General features: G+C 32.8%; 2 protein-coding genes and 1 pseudogene across 4 annotated transcripts; 2 read left to right on the forward strand and 1 right to left on the reverse strand.

The window, feature by feature from the left end:
- The first annotated feature begins 4,758 nt into the window (after positions 1–4,758).
- On the forward strand, positions 4,759–5,545 carry LOC125195215 (uncharacterized). The gene has a single exon (XM_048093396.2). The coding sequence runs from the start codon at positions 4,759–4,761 to the stop codon at positions 5,479–5,481; it is 723 nt and encodes a 240-aa protein (XP_047949353.1). The 3' UTR covers positions 5,482–5,545.
- A 6,003-nt stretch (positions 5,546–11,548) lies between these two features.
- On the forward strand, positions 11,549–16,943 carry LOC125193539 (uncharacterized; annotated as a pseudogene). The gene is made up of 10 exons (XR_016128900.1): positions 11,549–11,771; positions 11,849–11,881; positions 12,552–12,610; positions 13,710–13,791; positions 13,870–13,981; positions 14,071–14,112; positions 14,406–15,033; positions 15,145–15,337; positions 15,683–15,772; positions 16,823–16,943. The product of XR_016128900.1 is annotated as an uncharacterized LOC125193539 (transcript).
- On the reverse strand, positions 16,530–17,184 carry LOC125193540 (auxin-repressed 12.5 kDa protein-like). 2 transcript variants are annotated; one of them, XM_048091363.2, is made up of 3 exons: positions 17,056–17,184; positions 16,848–16,963; positions 16,530–16,748 (listed from the first exon to the last, which is right to left on the reverse strand). In XM_048091363.2, exons 1-3 carry the CDS (start codon positions 17,156–17,158, stop codon positions 16,683–16,685), a joined length of 285 nt encoding a protein of 94 aa, XP_047947320.2. In that variant the 5' UTR covers positions 17,159–17,184; the 3' UTR covers positions 16,530–16,682. The 2 variants fall into 2 exon arrangements, with proteins under 2 accessions (XP_047947320.2, XP_047947321.1); XM_048091364.2 differs by having other exon boundaries at positions 16,858–16,963; positions 17,056–17,158.
- Between the last annotated feature and the right edge of the window lie 1,576 nt (positions 17,185–18,760).

Consider the following 18,760-nt stretch of genomic DNA (forward strand, 5'->3'; position numbering starts at 1 on the left):
TCCTGCGTACACACTTATATATCACTCACTTATGCACATAGTTATTAGGAGTACCACCTAATAGTACTTTAGTCGATCTAGAGTATTCACTTATAAATCTAAAATATTCTTCATTGATCCATGTAATTTTGAAAAAACAAGATTAAACCCACATAATCAGAGCCTAAAAGCATGGCTCTGATACTAGTTGTTGGGGATAATCGCAGCAGAAATTGCAAAACAAATAAATCCACATAAAAATCTATTTAGGTGATTATGTAGGTCGATTCAATTTCATGCTTGAACGTGTAGAAACATATAATTGCGCAATTAATTACATAATTTAAATTAAATTATGTTATTGAATACTTACAACAATGATTCTCCAAAGAATCGAAGTGGCTTGCTACTTCTCCACGTGTAGATCTTGAAGCTTGATTGTGAATGCAAGACCAAAGATTTTCTAACCTATGACCCTTAATTCTATAGATCTAAATTCCTTGTGGGAGGAATCTCTTAGAAATTATAAGAATCTTGAAGGAGAAGACAAGAAAGCCAAGTGTGGAGGCTAGAGTTTGTGATAACATTTGTCTCATCTCCTTACATTCTTATTTATAGAGTTTATGATGGGCTAGGTTAGGGATCTATGGGGCTTGGATTGGGCCTCCCCCATTAGACCTTCTTTACTAATTAAATTATAACCCATAATTTAATATAAGGCCAATGGAATATTTCTTGTGTCACTATAGAAGAAATATTGACCGCCCATCCAATCCGTGATTACAAGCAATCCGGGTTAACCTGTTTAATATATTATTTCCCGTGTCTAAGACTTTCTATATCTATTAATTAATTTGTAGTCTGCTATAGACTTTAAATTAATTAATATCTTTATTTCCAAGAGTTTGTCTAGTACGAGATGTATATTAAAAATATACTTTTCCTTTTCTATTTATTCTTGGATTAAATCCAAACCGGCCGGGTTTTCGAATAATAGAACTTCTCTCGAACACCTCTTGGGGATATAGTCAAACCACGTAGGCACACGATTCAATGTAATAATAAAACTGACACCATACTAGTCATTAATTACTACTATCCAAGATATCAGGAATATTGGGTTACGAAAAAACCGCACCTATTGATAAGTCAAAGCAGCGTATGATTAAATAACATGTGTCATATATTATTACAAAGATTAGGAAATATTAAATCTCTAAGATCGTCTTACAGTAGATAGCAACAAAGACGTGTCTATACTTTAGATCCATTCAATGCTATACCACACCAGTGTCACTAGTCATTCTCAAGGTAAAGACGACTTTTCGGATGGACACTGCAACCTTTCACGATAGGTAGCCAAAGCCTATCTAGGTTGTGAAAAAGTTTTACTTCTACAAGGTACCGGTTGGGCCACCTACTGTGATGACCTGTTCCACGACCCAACCTTCAATGTAGAAGACTTAGACTGATTTTTTTTTCCGGTGCTTTAATTATATAATTTAATATATAATTAAATACGGCCAATATCCATTAAAGTAAAATACACAGTATGAAGAAAACATTTATCATTCTCATTAAATGAAGAGTGTTTACAATATACAAGCAATTTATCAAATTCAAAATAAACTCGAAAAAATGCTTTTTAGTATAAATGTTCCAACAGAATGTAGGTACTACCTTTATATATTAGTTTTATAATAAAATGTGAGTAGGAATGAGTTAATGGGATATGTGGTCCACTATAAAAAATAGTAAAAGTGAAGTGGGACAAATTATGTGGGACGGACCGAAATGGAAAACTTGGACGAATTATCCGGGACGGAGGGAGTACTATTTTATCTAGAAAACCGAACACCACAGTATATCAGAGTCATGAGAACAAGAGTATAAGTATACCCCAAAATAATTAATAATTACCATATTTAGGTCCCTTATGGCCTTATTCACTAATCTATATTGGCAAGGGCGGAGCCACATACCTTAGTTGGGCAAATGACCACACGAAAAAAAATGTATCTATAATATTTTTCTTTAAATTTGGACATTTGTTTGAATTTCGTAGGTGGGCATTAGCTCAAAAAATATGGATCTATACTACCGCCTCATCTCAAAAATAAAAATAAAAAAATAGTCTCACGGCAGAATCGAGTTTGAATGAAAATTTGGTAAAGCACTTAAGATAAAATAAGAAAAAATAGATAAAGTAAGTAAGATGTGGAAAAAAAGTGGATAAAGTATAAGATATAAAGAAAAAAGTGAGGAGATAACCTTTTATTATATGAAAGGTGAGACATTCCAAAATGATAAAATGAAACTATTTTTCGTGGACGAATGAAGTGATTCTTTTTTATAATTTGGACATTTATTTGAATTTCTTCCTAAATATCCCTTCTCAAATTATGAAATTACTTGCTTGCATATACTCCTACTCCTCCTAAGTTTAATTCCTAGCTTCACCATTATTTATTGGTAGTCTAGTGACAGTCTTCTCTCGTTTCCACCCAAGGACCCGAATTTGAGTTTCATGCAAGGCAGATTTTATTTTAAATCTATCTTCATATGCTCAACTATTAATTTTGTTATCTTTTTATGCTCTTCTGATGCGCACACTTTTTTCTCCTTTTCGATTCTATCCAAATACAATTACTTATCTTCCAATTCATTTTTTCAATCTTTTTCCATTTTTTGAAATCTTATAGATGAAGAGGATTTAGTTGATGTTCTCAATAATTCGTAAAACTAAGTTACTACTCTACTCTTAAGTTGTTCTAATTAAAAATAGTTTGAAATCCTTATTGATTCAATTAAATCAAAAAATAATTGAATCTAGCTATAATTAATTGAAATCCACATTTGTTCAATTAAAATAAGTTGAAACGTCCATTTATTCAATTGAATATGATATTGTATTTCAGATATATATTCTCACTTTTTCAATTAAATTGCATATCACTCTAAAATCATTCAAAATACCTTATTTTTAGTTGAATCAAAGATCAATCGAGATATCTAATTGTTCAATTAACTATAAACCAATTTCAAAAACTGACTAAATTGAAGAACAATCGAAATTTCGAATTGTCGAATCGAATAAAAACATTAATAAAAATGTCTAATCATTCAATTATATCAAAAACTAATTGTATCTTCAAGTGAGTAATTATAATTAACATAACTGAAATAATTTTTTTTTTCAATTAGTTCTAAAACAAATTGAAATTCTCAATGTTTAATTCAACTATATGTAGATAGATTGAAATAAAAATTAACCAATTGCAAAATCACCTATTTTTTTTAACTAAATAAAAAATTAATTGAAATACCCAATTATACAATCAAATTTAAGATTGATTAAATTTTACAAATTTTCACTTTAATTTTGTATCAGTTGAATCCCCAAAGTACTATAAAATCAATTTAAACTTTCAATATAAAAAATATTCATTTCTATATTAAGATATGAAAAATACTACGATATATATTTAAAAAAATAAGCGGTAATATTAAAATAAGATATGATGCTATTATATGATATAAAAAAAATTCCAACAATAAAGTATAATACAATACATTAATATATTAGGGTGTCAAAACTTAATTTTACAAAATACTACTCCATTTGTTCCAGTTAAGATGGCCACTTTTTTTTCGCACGTGTTTTGAAAAAATGACAATAAATAGTAAAGTAGAGAGAAAAGTAAGAAAGAGAATAATAGTAGCAGATATTCTCCCCTATATTATTTTATCTCTTACTTTACTTTTTCTCCACTTGAACTATTTTTATAATTTTCTCAAAACACGTGAAAAAGGTCATTTTAACTGAGACGGATGGAGTATTAATTTTATTTATGGTACGATATATTGAAGAAAAAAAAGGAGAACTAAAAAATTATTCTTACTTAAATTACACTAAAAAGTAAAATTTAATTAAAACTAAGTAAAACATTGCGACCAATTTTAATATTATTTGAAGAAATAAATCTGAATAGAAAGAATGAAAATAAAATATTTTATTGAGAAGAGTTTAGTAGTAAAACCAGTAAAGCTGTAGAACTAACTTTAGTATTACTTTAGTAGTGATAGTACTCGATCCGTATTTATTACTACATTCTTGTGTGACTGGCCTTAATAAGGTCACATAGATTCACTTTTTTTCATTCTTGGAATGTCATGTTTCATTAACCACAATAAATCCCATTTTGTTATTCCTAAAATCAACTTATTATTATTGCCTGGCATTACATATATACATTTTCTTATTAAGTTATAAGCATTAATAAAAGGCTAATTAATTAAGAGCAATTAGCCCCTTCCTCGTATCTTCCTCCCTCAGTTTTCTCTGTCTTATTAATTCCTCATTCCTTTAATCTTATTTTACCACACAAAATCTGCTGAGATCTTGATATTAGAATTGCAAGAAAACATTAGTTGTCTTAAATTTCACATGGGGATTACAACAATTTTACAATTACCGCCATTGTTTGTGTTTAGTATTACAAAAATGAAATAACACCCCTACTATGCATATTTAATGCCATAATGTCTGTTTTCCTCTTATTTCTAATTGTCATAATCCCTACGTATTGCGGATTACAATCATATCCCAATCGTTGAAATAATATTGAAAAGGTGAATTAACCCACAAACCATTTAAACCTTCTACACTCCATTACATTCAACAACACACTATATATTTACCCTTCAATCATAATCACACACGCAAAAAAACAACCCTTTTTTTTTTCAAAAAAAAAAACTCTAAGCTAAAAAAAAGAAATGGATGGAGCAAGAAATGAAGAGGGTCTCATTCATCAACAAGATCTCGAGCAACGTGGGCGGCTGCGTCCTGAGGCGGCCGCCCACGCCCTCGAGCCCTCTCCAAGGTGCCCGCGGTGCGACTCCACCAACACCAAGTTTTGTTACTACAACAACTACAGCCTCTCTCAACCAAGATACTATTGCAAATCTTGCCGGAGGTATTGGACTCACGGCGGAACCCTAAGGAACGTCCCCATCGGCGGCGGCTGCCGGAAAAGCAAGCGCCCGAGGATTTCATCCCCCTCTTCGCCTCCGCCTCTTCCGAGGCCAAGAGCCGTGGCCGCAGCGAATCCGACAGCTGTCGTCACGATGGCCGGCGGCCCGTTTTTTTCCTCCTTGGCTGCAATGCAGTCCGTTGGGATCAATCAGGGGGCGGCGGCGATGGGTGGAGGAAGTCGTTTCGGTTCGAATATGGCCCTTTTGCAAGGGATGATGAATTCTCCGGCGCGTCTACGATCTCCGCTGCCGGCAAATTTTTATCCGCCGCAGCAAAACTTAATTCAGCCGGGGAGTTTTAGTTCTTGGACTCCAAGCGTGAGCAACGTCGGCGCTACCAGCTCTTCGGCTGCATCTGCGGCCGGAATCTGGAGCAGCGGCGGTGGCGATCGAGCGGGCTCTTCGTTTGGTGCCAGTCAATGGTCCGACTGTAATCGATCCGGCGCGTTTGATTCTTCTGAATGATTTGATTTTTTTTTACAATAATCACAAGAAAAGTACATGGAATGTTTGTTTAGATTTTTTCGATTTTTTATATAAATTTATTTGTATTCTTGTGAAAAAATTACATGATCAATATGTTTAACTGATTATGTATAGTTTCAGTCATAGTGATGTGCAGATTTGAAAATTTGTTGGTCATCTTAGTTTCATCTTTGTTTAGTATTCGTATTGAAAATATCTAAATTAATGTACTAGTTGTTCAAATTTTGTATTCAAATGAGTTTAACATTTTGATATAATTTTCACAATATCATCTTATTATCAAGTACACACAGATATTTTAAAGTTATTATTAACTCTTCTTAATCATATATAATAGGCCTATTCATCTCGACGATATTGATTTGCTATTGATTATTTACTACTATTAGTTAATAAATTTGATGTTTCAAAGTAGTAGTAATAAATAAGAACCAATACGTACGTACATTTTAGATTTTAAAAATCAATTTCAGACAAAGTGAGAAAAAGAAATGTCATTAACTTTTCATTATTATCTCGAACAATATACAAACTTTATTCTATTCATTAATTAGAACAAATTTAATTTAATTGCCTTTTCCATTTAATTTAATCGAGTTTTCCATGGAACAAAAAATATACTAAGTACTATTATTACATCTATCCTCTCATTAGTAATATGTGGCTGCATATAAAATACTGAAATAAAGTTCAAAAAAACAAACCTAAAAACTACGTCTTGATTATTAACACCGCGCGCCTTAATTAAGATTATAGGGTTGTAATGTTTGAAAAGTCTAGTTAATTAATACCAGCAGAATAATGCAAGACTGATTAATTTGTGTGCAAAATTTCAAGCTAGATAATTATTTTATGTCCTAAATTGTCAAGCTAAAGCTATATCTCTAATGCAACGTCCTTGTATTAGGCTAATAATCTCGAACTAATTAATCCACCGAAAATTAAATACTCCATTAGTTAAGCTTATTCTGTAATCGCATCATCTTCCATCCAAAATCATCCTTGTTTGATGAACGTTTAGAGTTGTTTAATTTAGAGTTGTTTGTTTTGTTATATACATTTAGTTTGATTCTACAGAATATGTTATTAGAATATGTTATTGACATCTTTCATTTTACAAAATTCATAAAAATTAGAGTTCGTTTGTTTTGTTATATACATTTAGTTTAATTCTACTCCATTAGAATATGTTATTGACATCTTCTATTTTACAAAATTAATAAAATTCAAAGCTCGGATTTATTTGTGTCTCTATTACTTCAAATAAATGAATATAAATAACAAATAACAAACAAATCGAGCTTTCATTTTTATTAATTTAATAAAATAAAAAATATCAATGATATTTGTTAATGTATTTGAATCAAAGCTATATGTCGTCAAACGATCATGATGCTCATATAAGGTATATATTATATCATTTTTCTATATTTGTATATGGATATAACTTTTTAAAATTATGCAACTTTTATTTATATTATGCATATGCTTGAAGGGTCTTGTTAGGTTGAGATTTATCAACCTAATTGAGAATTGAGATGAAATCTCAGGCACTCATCCAGAATATTTGTGAAATGTCAACAACATGTAGTTTATGTCAACAGAGGAGCATAATTGTAATTTTATTAATTTTTTATTTAATTATTTTAATTTTATTATTATTTTTTTAATTATTTTTAAAATTTTTTTCGATTTTTTATTATTTTTAATTTTTTTTCAACTACATATACAATTCATGTCAACTACACATCAAATGTCAACAACTTTATTCAATAAATACTATTTGACATGAATTGTACATGTAGTTGACATTATATTGTGCAGTTAACATGAATTGTATATGCAGTTGACATGGATTGTACACATAGTTGACATTATATGTGTGTAGTTGACATGAATTGTGTGTGTGGTTGACATGGATTGTACACATAATTGACATTATATGTGTGTAGTTGACATGAATTGTATATGTAGTTGAAAAATAAAAAATAAAAAATAAAAAATAAATAAAAAATTTTAAAAATTTTAAAAATAATTTAATTTTTTTAAAAAAATAATAAAAAAAATTAAAATTAAAAATTAAAAAATATATTTATTGAATAAAATTTACTATGATATTACCATTCTGCCTTTTCATAATTAATTAATCTAAAGATATTTTCCATGTGGAAAAATCTGGACCACTCATTTAACATCTCGTTTCTCAATTAGCATAAAAAATCCCAATTGATCACAATCCTATGCTTGAATCTCATATTTTTTAAAATCCAATTTGCACGAAATATTTCTAAAATCACAGGTATGATGCATACTAAGAGAGATTTATGGATCAAATCTTTGATAAGGAGCTCCTCGACTTGTCTTTGTAATTCATACCAAGATTTATTTTTATTTGTCTATTGCTTGTTTTGTGGATGTCTAGATCTATATGATTGTTTTTATACTCCTAGTTATTACTCCTCTCGTCTCACTTAAGATGACACGTTCTCATTTTTAATTTGCCCCAAATAAGATGATACATTTCCTTTTTTGGAAACTTTATCTCTCCAATTAATACACCAATCGTTTTTTCTCACTCATATTAAAATATCCATCTATCTTTCTCTCTATTTTAATACTTACACCCACCTTTTCTTAATCCAATTAAACACATTAACCAATAGTAACTCCTAACATTCTGTGTCGGCCAAGAAATATGTCATCTTAGTTGGGACGGACGAAGTAGTATACAATCTGTGATCTCGGAACATCCTAGATAAGATCTTTGAGTGTTCTTCATCGAACAATCCCTTGAATTTAGTTGGTTTGTTTTAATGCTTAAATATTCTAGGCCTAGATATTTCAATCCATGTTTAATTTATGATTGCTTAATATTGATGGTAACTGTCGAGATTTACAGTAGATTGCTTTCCATATTTGTGTTGGTTAGTTTAAGATTAGTTTTTCACAAGTCTGCTTTTATGTTTCTAACTTCCCATGTTTGGTTTCATGCTTTCCAAGTTTTTCGTTTAAATAGTTTAAGTTAAGAACAAAAGTGAAGTTAGTAAAACTAAAATGTATATAGGCTAACATTAAATTTGTTCCATATTATCGATTTTGAGTAGGTATGTATCTAGTCTACGTGGTTTTGACCTTGTTCTTGGCGCTTAAAATTAGTACTCCCTCCGTCCCGGCTAAGATGACACATTGCTTAGCCGGCACGAGATTTTAGGAGTTATTGGTTAAAGTGTTTAATTGGAGATAGAGAAAGTGGGTGTAAATACATTAAAGTAGAGAGATAAAGAAAGATGGATATTTTAATAGGAGTGAGAAAAAGTTGTTGAGTGTATTAATTGGAGAGAGAAAGTTACCAAAAAAGGAAATGTGTCATCTTAGTTGGGACAAACTAAAAAGAAAAACGTGTCATTTTAAGCGAGACGGAGAGAGTAGTTGCAAAAGTGGGAAACATATGGAGTAGTAAACTTTATTGAATTAGTTGAGGTGTAGTGACAGACATGCACATCTTGACCTCTTTTATGAAAGTTCGAATGACTGTTAAAGTTCGTGAGTAATTAATCTGACCAAATATTGTAGGAAATATGAAATTTCTACTAACAGTTCATGATTTTTCTAATAATTATCCTTTTTCAGTTTACATGCTTATAATTTTTTTTACTTGCACGCTATTTTACACGGTTTTGTATTTTACTTGAACACTTTTTATTTTCAGCTTCACACTCTTTATAATATTAAAAAATTTCTTGCAAAAATTTATTACTAGTACTACTTGTTTTACTAACTTATTAATATTACTCATTGTTTATACTGATCCAATTTATAATTTCTTTCATTGAATTTTATAGTGAAACTCTCTAATTAGAGGTAACAGCAAATGTGAGAAAAAATAAAGATGTTATGTGTTGTACTCCATTTGGCCTTAAAATACTAGTAAGACCATCTCCAAGGGTACACTAAAACTTAAAATGGAATAGGTATTTAGCTCCAATAGTACTAAAAAACTAATCCCATTTTTGGTTTTTGAGAAAAAAAATACGTATCTTTAGGTTTACACTAAACTCAAACCCAAATTTTTTTCAAATTTTGTGAGTGAAAAGAGCATAATAAGGAGAATATTATTTTAAGTTTGAGTTTAATGTAAATAGTTGGAGTAAAATCATATTTGATGTAACATTTACACTAAAATGGGTTTGAGTTTAGTGTAAATGGTTGGAGATGTTCTTACTCGTGGAATAAGAGTATTATTAGGTGTTGCCGTGTTGTGTTTTAGTAACACTTATGACGTTGTTACTGGTTTTTTCAATATTACCAATAATTAAATAAACTAATTTTTGTAAACCAATCAATATATTCTTGGATGAAAGTTGTACAAAAAAAAATGGGATATTGGCATGTAATATCACGAAACTTTCAAAAAGTTGGATTTTTTCCACAAACTTTAAATTTGACAAATAATATCACGAACTTTGCTACTTGTGTGTTATTTCCCACCGGCTAAATTTCCGGCTATTAGTAAATGACATGTATATTGAGTTGGCAAATTAAGTCTAGTTGGCAATCTACTTGGCAATTTTTTTAACTTATTCATCATATTTGGCAAACTACTAGATGAATAGTCAACAACTTGGCATTTTTCGAAAGCAACACTAAAAAGTTGTGAAATGCAAACGAGAAAGAGAAGAACAAGCCCACTTAACATAGGTGGTGTCTGATATCCATTTGTGAGGATATTGAAATGGTGACAGAGGAGCTGATTCCTCCCTCTTGTCTGATATCCAATTGTGAGGATATCGAACGACCCTTCTCAGTATGAGAGCTACCTACGTAATATAGAAAGGCGGCACAGTTGGGCTTCAATAGGAATAGAAGAATCGTTTTTCATTAATTCTTCCTATGACGTCGTCGATGGAGAATCAAATGAGCTGCGAGCAGATTCTTCCTCTGATTCCGGGCTTCAAATCCCCAACCAAATTGCGAACCCTAAATTGTAAATTGAAGGATGAAATGTTTCTGAGATTGAAAGATAAATCGATTTTGAGATTAAGGATGAAATGTTTCTGAAATTCTGCGAGCAAATTGAAGGATGAATCGATTTTCAGATTGAAAGAACTGAAAATCGTTTCGACAAAATTGAAAATCGTTCAAGAACAAAAGAAAGAGTGCAAAATTTCATAAGTAAAACGACACCATTTTGTCGAAATTCCGGCGAATGCCACATCAACTTTCCGATTACCTCCGGCAAGCCACTTATGCTTGATTTTGCCAGCTCAGCTAGCGGGTGGGACATAACTAGGGGTGAGCAAAATAACCGAAAACCGAATATCCGAACCGAACCAAACCGAAATTTTGAAATTCGGTTCGGTTTTTTTGGTTTTTCGGTTCGGTTCGGTTTTAAAAATACAAAAATTTCGGTTTTTCGGTTCGGTTCGGTTTGGGCGAAAAAAAAAACTAAAAAACCGAAAAACCGAATTATATTTTAAATATATTATTATCCTATTAATTTAGTATATTATATCATATATATAATATATATTCTTCTAATATATTTTTATATAATAAATATTATATATATTCTATTAATTTTATATTATATATATTTATATTCTATTAGTATATATAAAGTAAATTAGATATATTAATATTTTTTTTCGGTTTTGTTTTGAAATTTCGTTTTTTTCGGTTTGGTTCGGTTTTCGGTTTTTCAGTTTTCGGTTTTTCAGTTTTCGGTTCGGTTTCAATTTTAGCCTAAATTCGATTTTTCGGGTTCGGTTCGGTTTGGGCGAAAAACCGAACCAAAACCCAAATGCACAGCCCTAGACATAACACACAAGTAGCAAAGTTCGTGGGAAAAATCCTAACTTTTTGAAAAGTTTCGTAATATTACATGTCAATATTCCAAAAAAAAATTGGTCTCAGACGACTCATGTGAGATTGGGCTGGAAGGCTGGAACCCTTACTAAAAATGTAGAAACAGGACAGAATGGAACCGGAGGCGAAGAACCCCAATTCTCACGATATGCAGCTCATATAAAAAAACTGACGCATTCTATTTCTACAGAGAAGAACCAATCTACACTCAAATTTTCGTCCCTCTCTTCATTGAATTCGTCTCCACCGCCGCCGACGAGCTCAATGCCTGCGCAGAAACGGCCTTGCGACAGTAGCACTCCTCCGCCGCTGCCCGATGCAGAGAATGGTTACGATTCGCAGCAAGGCAGCGAGAATCACATCCACGAACTAAACGAAGACGCCTCAGGTGCGCGCTTGATCGTGTCAAAGAACATGCATTATATTCGATACGCTGAAATTCGAGTTTTATTCTGTATTTTCTGTTTCCGATTTCCGACAGCAGCTCCTACTCCAGCGGCGGAGAGAAAGAAGAGTAATGCATCTGTGTCTCTTTTATACACAATCACGCATGAACACTGAGGCTGTTAAATTCTTCAAATCATTGTCCCACATCGGCTGCTTGGTGATGATCCTAGCTTCTCTATATAAGTGTGGATAAATGACCTTCTCTATATAAGTGTGGATAAAGGACCTTCTCTATATAAGTGTGGATATATGAGGCCTTTTAAGGGGTGAGTGACCCATTTCTAATAGAGGCTTACATGTTTGTTTGACATTACGGTTTTTTCGTGGGGATTTGAGATATGTTTGTTGTAGCTTGAGATCTGGCTTCTTAGGATTGTGGTAGAATGTCCTGACTTAGGTCTGTATAATCTCCGTACCTTTGAGTCAATTTATTGGGGATTGATATGGTCTATAGCTTGCTTAATTCATGTTAATGCTTATGTTTCTGGAAATTGTGTTATAATGATTATAGTATTTTTTTCCTTTCTGTAATTGATTTTTGTGTGTTTGGGTTCCCAACCTTATGTGGCTTAGTTAATGTCGTCTCATGTGGTTTTGCTGTAAAGCTTGAATACTGTGTAGTAGCAGTTGATTCTCTTAGCATTTTAGATTGCACGCAGTCTTGGTGAAAGATCCAGTTTGTGCATGATATATTGTTATCTAAGAATCTCTCTATATGTTATGCCGTTGAACCTCAGATTTATTGTCGTGAAACTGGCTGAAGTGCGGAAAGAAGTCCAGTGTCCAATATGTTTAGGTATGTATTTTAATCTTAGTGTTTTGGAAAGTATGAAACATCCGTTTTCTCTGCTTTGTTGAGGTTCAGTTGTGATGCCCTGAAATGATCAAAGTTGGTTAGTTCTTTGGGTTAAATTTGGTCCTTCAGATATCTACGTAGCTACGTTTGAGTGCTCATAGGAAATTACAGCAGCGGTATATGATTATTTGGAAATTGGAAAGTATGAAACATCCGTTTTCTCTGCTTTGTTGAGGTTCAGTTGTGATGCCCTGAAATGATCAAAGTTGGTTAGTTCTTTGGGTCAAATTTGGTCCTTCAGATATCTACGTAGCTACGTTTGAGTGCTCATAGGAAATTACAGCAGCGGTATATGATTATTTGGAAAAATTTTCTTGAAGTAATGTACTCAGTTTACTGGCACTGAACTCCTCTCCCTTCGTGAGATCAAAAATTTTATTGTCTAAAAGTTCCCTTTATTATGTTACTAAAGTGCACATACACTTCTTGATGCATATGTCATCACAGCTAGTTATGCATGCTTTTGCTTTTACACTCAACTAGGTCAGTTCTTGCAAAACAATCTTCCAGTTGCACGTAATTATTTTACGAAGGTTTGTGTCAATGTCACTTATGTCATTGTAGATGTGCAGTATGCTGCATTTAAGTTTATGTAAAGAAGAGTATGCTAATAAATCCAAAATAAAGAGAGGATGAAAAGATTCAAAGAAAAGTACCATGCATAGTTTGTTGCTACATATTGATTTGTGGTATTTTAGTTGGCTGTAATTTTTGGGAGTATCTCATGAGCTGCTTTATGCTGGAACCTGACCTTATACTTCTTTTTGTTAAGTTTTGATGAGACTTCAATTTTTTATTGTTTCTGTAAGATGTCCAATAGAACTACTCATCTCTAACAGTTATTTTTATGCAAACTATCTGATAAAGCTTCAGGAATACTGGAAATGGTTGAGAACTACCATGAAGATTTTCAGCTCCTTATTGATCATTAATTACCGTGCATAATGCTTCTTTTTCGTTACTAGAGAGCTTAGTAGAGATAATCTAAGATCTATTGTTTACAACTTGTCCATGGATGTTTAAAACATTTTATTGACAGGCATCATTAGGAAGACAAGAACAGTCATGGAATGCTTGCACCGCTTTTGCAGAGAGTGCATTGACAAATCCATGCGACTTGGGTACTTTCTTGTGCTTCTTTTCATTTGATACCTGGTAAGTGTTCTTGCAGTTTTTCTATAACATTGATCTCTCTGCAGCAACAACGAATGTCCTGCTTGTCGCACTAGTCGACGTTCTCTGAGAGATGATCCAAATTATGATGCCCTGATTGCAGCTCTTTATCCAGATATCGAAAAGTATGAGGAAGAGGTATGGGAAGAAAAATATATCCACTCTTCTTGTGGAAACTCTAAAATTTACTTTTTTGCTTTTCCACCAACTGTTTCAACTCACAGCAGGAACTGGCTTTCCATGTAGAGGAGAGAGCTCGCAATAAGCAGGTGAACAGATCAAGGTGTTAGTGTCAGACTTCAAGCATGCATGTATGAAGGAATTTAATTCATTTAGGTTTAAGATACATCATTCACTCATTGGGCTGTGAGGTCCAATGTGGAATAATTTGTGGCTTGTCTTTTTATGAAGTTATCACTGGAAAAGTGCCGGAATGAACCTTCTATCTTGGTTGTCCACATCATTAGGATGCCTAATGATGTTGCCTTACAAAGCATTTTTTTTCTCCATGTTGCCTGGAGCAAAATTGAAATTTTTTCCTAAACTTTCTGTTTCACAACAGATCCAAGCTTCAATTGCACAGACTCTCCGTCGTCAAGCTGAAGCTCTGGGAAAGAAACGAACAACAAGAGCTACATCAGCAACATTTGTCAGGACGCAGGGCAATTATTGAAATTTGAGAGGTCGGAGAAACTGTGCTGCTGAACGCTTGGATCTGACGAAGAGGAAGGTATTAATGGGCATGATGAGAGTAAAAGACTCATCATCAACTGACGAGCACTCTGAACGCAAAACGAAGAGATACAAAAGATGGGGAGGAGCTCGGACTTCACAGCCATCACCAGGGGCTAGTGCAGATGATGCTGATGATTCAGAAACAACCAGAGGAATATTTTGTGCATCTTTTACATGTTTTTCCTCATTCATCTTGGAAATTAAGTTTTTGAATTTTTGTTTTTCTTTGTTGGGTGGGGGGGAGGGGTGCCTTGAATTTAGTTCTCACTGGGATGAATTCAGTTGGTTGCATATTTGCTTATATTGCCTTAATCATAGGGACTTATAAGTATTCCTAACAACGTTTCAGTTGAAAATTAGTCTCATGATTGTCTCTATGCATGAGGAGAAGATACCAGCTTGAAGCGACCTTTCTCTGCTGCAACCCCACATCATCAGTGAGACACTTATGCCAGGTTCAGACTCAATGTCTCATTCTTTATCTTTCATTCGGCTGCTTGGGCCATGATGAAAATTCTAAACCATAATGAAGATTCTAAATAGTTTCAAAACCACATCTTCTGCAGTATGTTGCTATGCAGACATCCTTGGAAGCTAGTGAAATTGTGATGCTAATAATAAAAGACTTTCATCCTAAACAACTCCATGATTCTCCCAAAAGAAGCTGGTGTCTTAGATCCTAGCCAGAATGAGTTGCATTTGTTGGATGAGCAGCAAACCTTGGAGGAAATTATTGCCAGGTTTACACAGCACCATCTGGTAAGACCCGTCCCTCGTCTCATACATAAATCTTCACAAATATCTAATTCTCCAATAGATTGGTCCATGAATTCTCTCTCTATCGCCTTTTGACTCATTTTCTTGCTTTTCACCTTGGTGTTGCTGGGAAGTGGGAAGCAAGTTTCTGAGTACTGGTTGCTTAGTCAATTAACGAGCAAATTTGTAATTTGATACCTTGTTTTAGTGACCATATATACTGGTCTGCATTCAACATACAATCCAAATAGCATATGGAATCTACCAATTTACCCTCTAATTCCAAGATAATGAGTATTCTGATTGACATGGTTTATGATGACTCTCAACTTCTATATGTACGTACAGGTTTTTGCATACTGGCTAAAGGCGAAAAACGAAGGAAACTGATGATAACTTAAACTGGTCTTCTCTTCTCGTGCCAGTACAATACAGGAAGTAAGTTTTTTTTGTCAATACAATTAGTTTCACAAGTAAAGAGTTACTATATATAAGCAACTAGATACTAGCTGGAGAATAGATATGGTGGCGAATTATTCATGCATATATATAATATACATCATATGTCTGCCTCACACTTGTTAAGTTAAATTTATACATGATCTTTGCTAAGCATCCTTTTTTCTCTTCGAGCTTCTCACAACACTAACGAAACTAACGTGTTTGCATTGCATCTAAACTTAGTTTCGCCTGCTTCACTTTCTAAAAATTTGGTTATGTTGGCTTGTAATGAAGTTACATAATCATCAGCTGCTGATGTTTGCATAATCATTGATATTAGGAAATGTAATTCTAAAAAATAATCTTATGAAATAACTGTTTCGTCACATTCCTGAATACGGTATTGTTAAAGTTGGAAATCGATCATGGGATGGGATAAATGAGAGCTAACCTTTATTAAATGGAGGGATTATTTTTATCTCAATTTTCCGATTCATCTCACTTGCTAAGCTAAGAATCATATATGCACGTGGAGATTCTTGAACCTTGCAATGAGTTTTTTGAACTTTTGCTTATTTATCTCGTTGAGCATTACATTTTTTAATCTTATTTGAGTCATAAAACTTTTTGTGGGTTCAATTGAGTTTTCATACATTGTGGATTTTATTTTATACTCTTATTTAGTGACTATCTACAGTCAGAGCCTAGTTATAATATAATGTCAACTAAAAAAATTGCAAAACTGAAGTGTGTGTTGATTAAAATACTCCATAGTGTGAGATTGAAAAATTAAAACCAATTACGTGAAACAGAAATTGAGAAAATCCAAAAAAGAAAGCAAGTGTCTGGGGCTGCAGCATAATATCAAATCAGAAATGATGAAATGCACTTCAACCAAACACATTAGTTATAGAGGATCTTTCATAATCACACGTTCTGGTGGTGCTTGCTCCTCGTCTCCCCGCTGTAAAGCCTACAAAATTGAATACTAATTATCTTCTTAATCTCCTTGATTAATTACTAAACATCATAAAATCAAAAATCTAGGAGAAAATGAATGTTCCACACATACAATCATCGACCAGTCATAAACGGTGGGGTTTGTTCCGATGTTTTCCTTCCTCAGAGGGGTGGGCGACGGCATGGATAGAGATCTCTGGTACTTGATGCTTCCCTCTACTCCAATATCTGATCGTATCCCAAAATTAAAAAGGAAAAAGGTGAGCACATATATAATCACACAAACCAATTAAACTCATATTCTAGTACTACTATACTACCTTTGATGTTGAAGGGCCTGGTGTAGACCTTGTTGAGGCTGCGCTGTGGGTGAGGCTGAGGCCCCGTCACCGTATCATCCCACAGACGATCCAAGAGCACCATTTCTTAAATTACTGACTATTGATTTATGGTGTTGGGTTTCAACTTTAGTAAAGGTGGCGAGTGTGATAGCATAGCATGTATAAATAGCTACACGGTTTGGTTCGGTTTGGTTTGGGTGTGCAAAATATCTAATAGACGAGGATAAGGATGAAGTGTTGTAAAGTGGGGCACGACGCCCTGCTAACCTATACCCTGTCACCTTATCTACCGGCTTCTCCATTCTTCTGCAGACTGCGGCTCATCCTCGTAATTTTACGCTGAGACAAAATCATGACTCCACTTCTTCCTAGCGTCATAATTTTTGGACATAATAATTATGTATTTGTGTTAAAAAGTAATAAAAGAGATAAATAAAGTAGAAAAAATAGATGACGAGTAAAACAGGATTGAATAAAGTAAGAGTGATATATTGAATAATTTTTTTGTCAGAAGAAGAAACATTCCAAATAAAATACAATTCATTTCGGTTGTTGGGACAGAAGGAGTACTGTATTCCATTTTAATTAAAAAATGATACATATCGAATTCTGATTTATTTTATTTTTAGTGTTTTATATACAATTTTTCATTTTAATTGAATTGTGTACTTTAATTTTTAATAAATGTGGACAGGGGTGTAGTGCTAAAGGGCTGTGAATAGCACTTCATCCATATGCGAATAAGAGTTCCATTTTTTATGGCATGAGTTTAATAAATGTTAAAGTACGTGGAAGAAAGTTAGTGGAATATGAATCTCACTTGTATATATTAATTTTGAATGATATGTGAGTGAAACGAATTAGTAGAATGCGAGACTCTTTTCTATTTAATCATTTATGGTGATTATGAACCGGGTCTCTTATTCGCGGATGAACCAAAATGGAAAACGGGAATCCTTTCCACGAACGCAGGGAGTAGTAATTAAAAGCACATAAATCCGTATAAATAAAGTCAAATTTCCTTTTTTCATCCGTCTCACTTTTTTACGTAGGGAGTAGTAATGAAAAGCAAATAAATCCGTCCCACATAAATAAAAATAGATAAAAATAGGTCAAACTTTGTGAGTAAAGAAGAAATAATATAGAATATTTATTTAAGTTAAGTTTAATGTAAATAGTGGGAGTAAAATGACATTTATCGTAAAATGAGTTTTATTTTAATGTAAAATAGTTGGAGAGAGTCTTAATCATTTGATATCGATATGAAAGCAATAATAATTTTATTATTCATATTTTCAGTGGCACTCACATTGATATAAGAGTATTCCCTATATGCTCTTAATTTCAATCCAATAATTCCTAATCAGGACATATTTAGATGTAAATTAGTCATTATGATGTAGTAAAAGGGATTGACAACTTCCTATAAGAAAGCACAAAAATCACGAGTTTCGTCACACAACCAGAGCCTGTCATTTTATAAAATTAATATAGAAAAATATGATTCACATATTTTTTTATTAATTTTTTTTATACTCATCTTAAAATTTGTTCCAAGTTAAAGCCAGATAATTAAACGCATATGGAGGTAGTATGACAATATTAGAATTAGAATTTTCATTGAAGGAATGTTTAATTAATTTGATATTGATGGGAATAAATATTACCGATATTGTAGAATTTT

This window comes from Salvia hispanica, chromosome 4, assembly GCF_029641045.1.
Source record: "Salvia hispanica isolate PSC_SH4W2 chromosome 4, Shi_PSC_v1, whole genome shotgun sequence".
Classification (NCBI taxonomy): domain Eukaryota; kingdom Viridiplantae; phylum Streptophyta; class Magnoliopsida; order Lamiales; family Lamiaceae; genus Salvia; species Salvia hispanica.

What these genes read in the sequence shown, in the direction of transcription:
- LOC125195215 (XM_048093396.2), top strand. Translation starts at nt 4,759, where the DNA reads ATGGATGGAGCAAGAAATGAAGAGGGTCTCATTCATCAACAAGATCTC.
- LOC125193540 (XM_048091363.2), bottom strand. Translation starts at nt 17,158, where the DNA reads ATGGTGCTCTTGGATCGTCTGTGGGATGATACGGTGACGGGGCCTCAG. An exon ending in CAGGCCCTTCAACATCAAAG is followed by an intron (nt 16,964 to 17,055) that starts GTAGTATAGTAG and finishes GGATACGATCAG; the next exon opens with ATATTGGAGTAGAGGGAAGC. An exon ending in TTTATGACTGGTCGATGATT is followed by an intron (nt 16,749 to 16,847) that starts GTATGTGTGGAA and finishes TCAATTTTGTAG; the next exon opens with GCTTTACAGCGGGGAGACGA.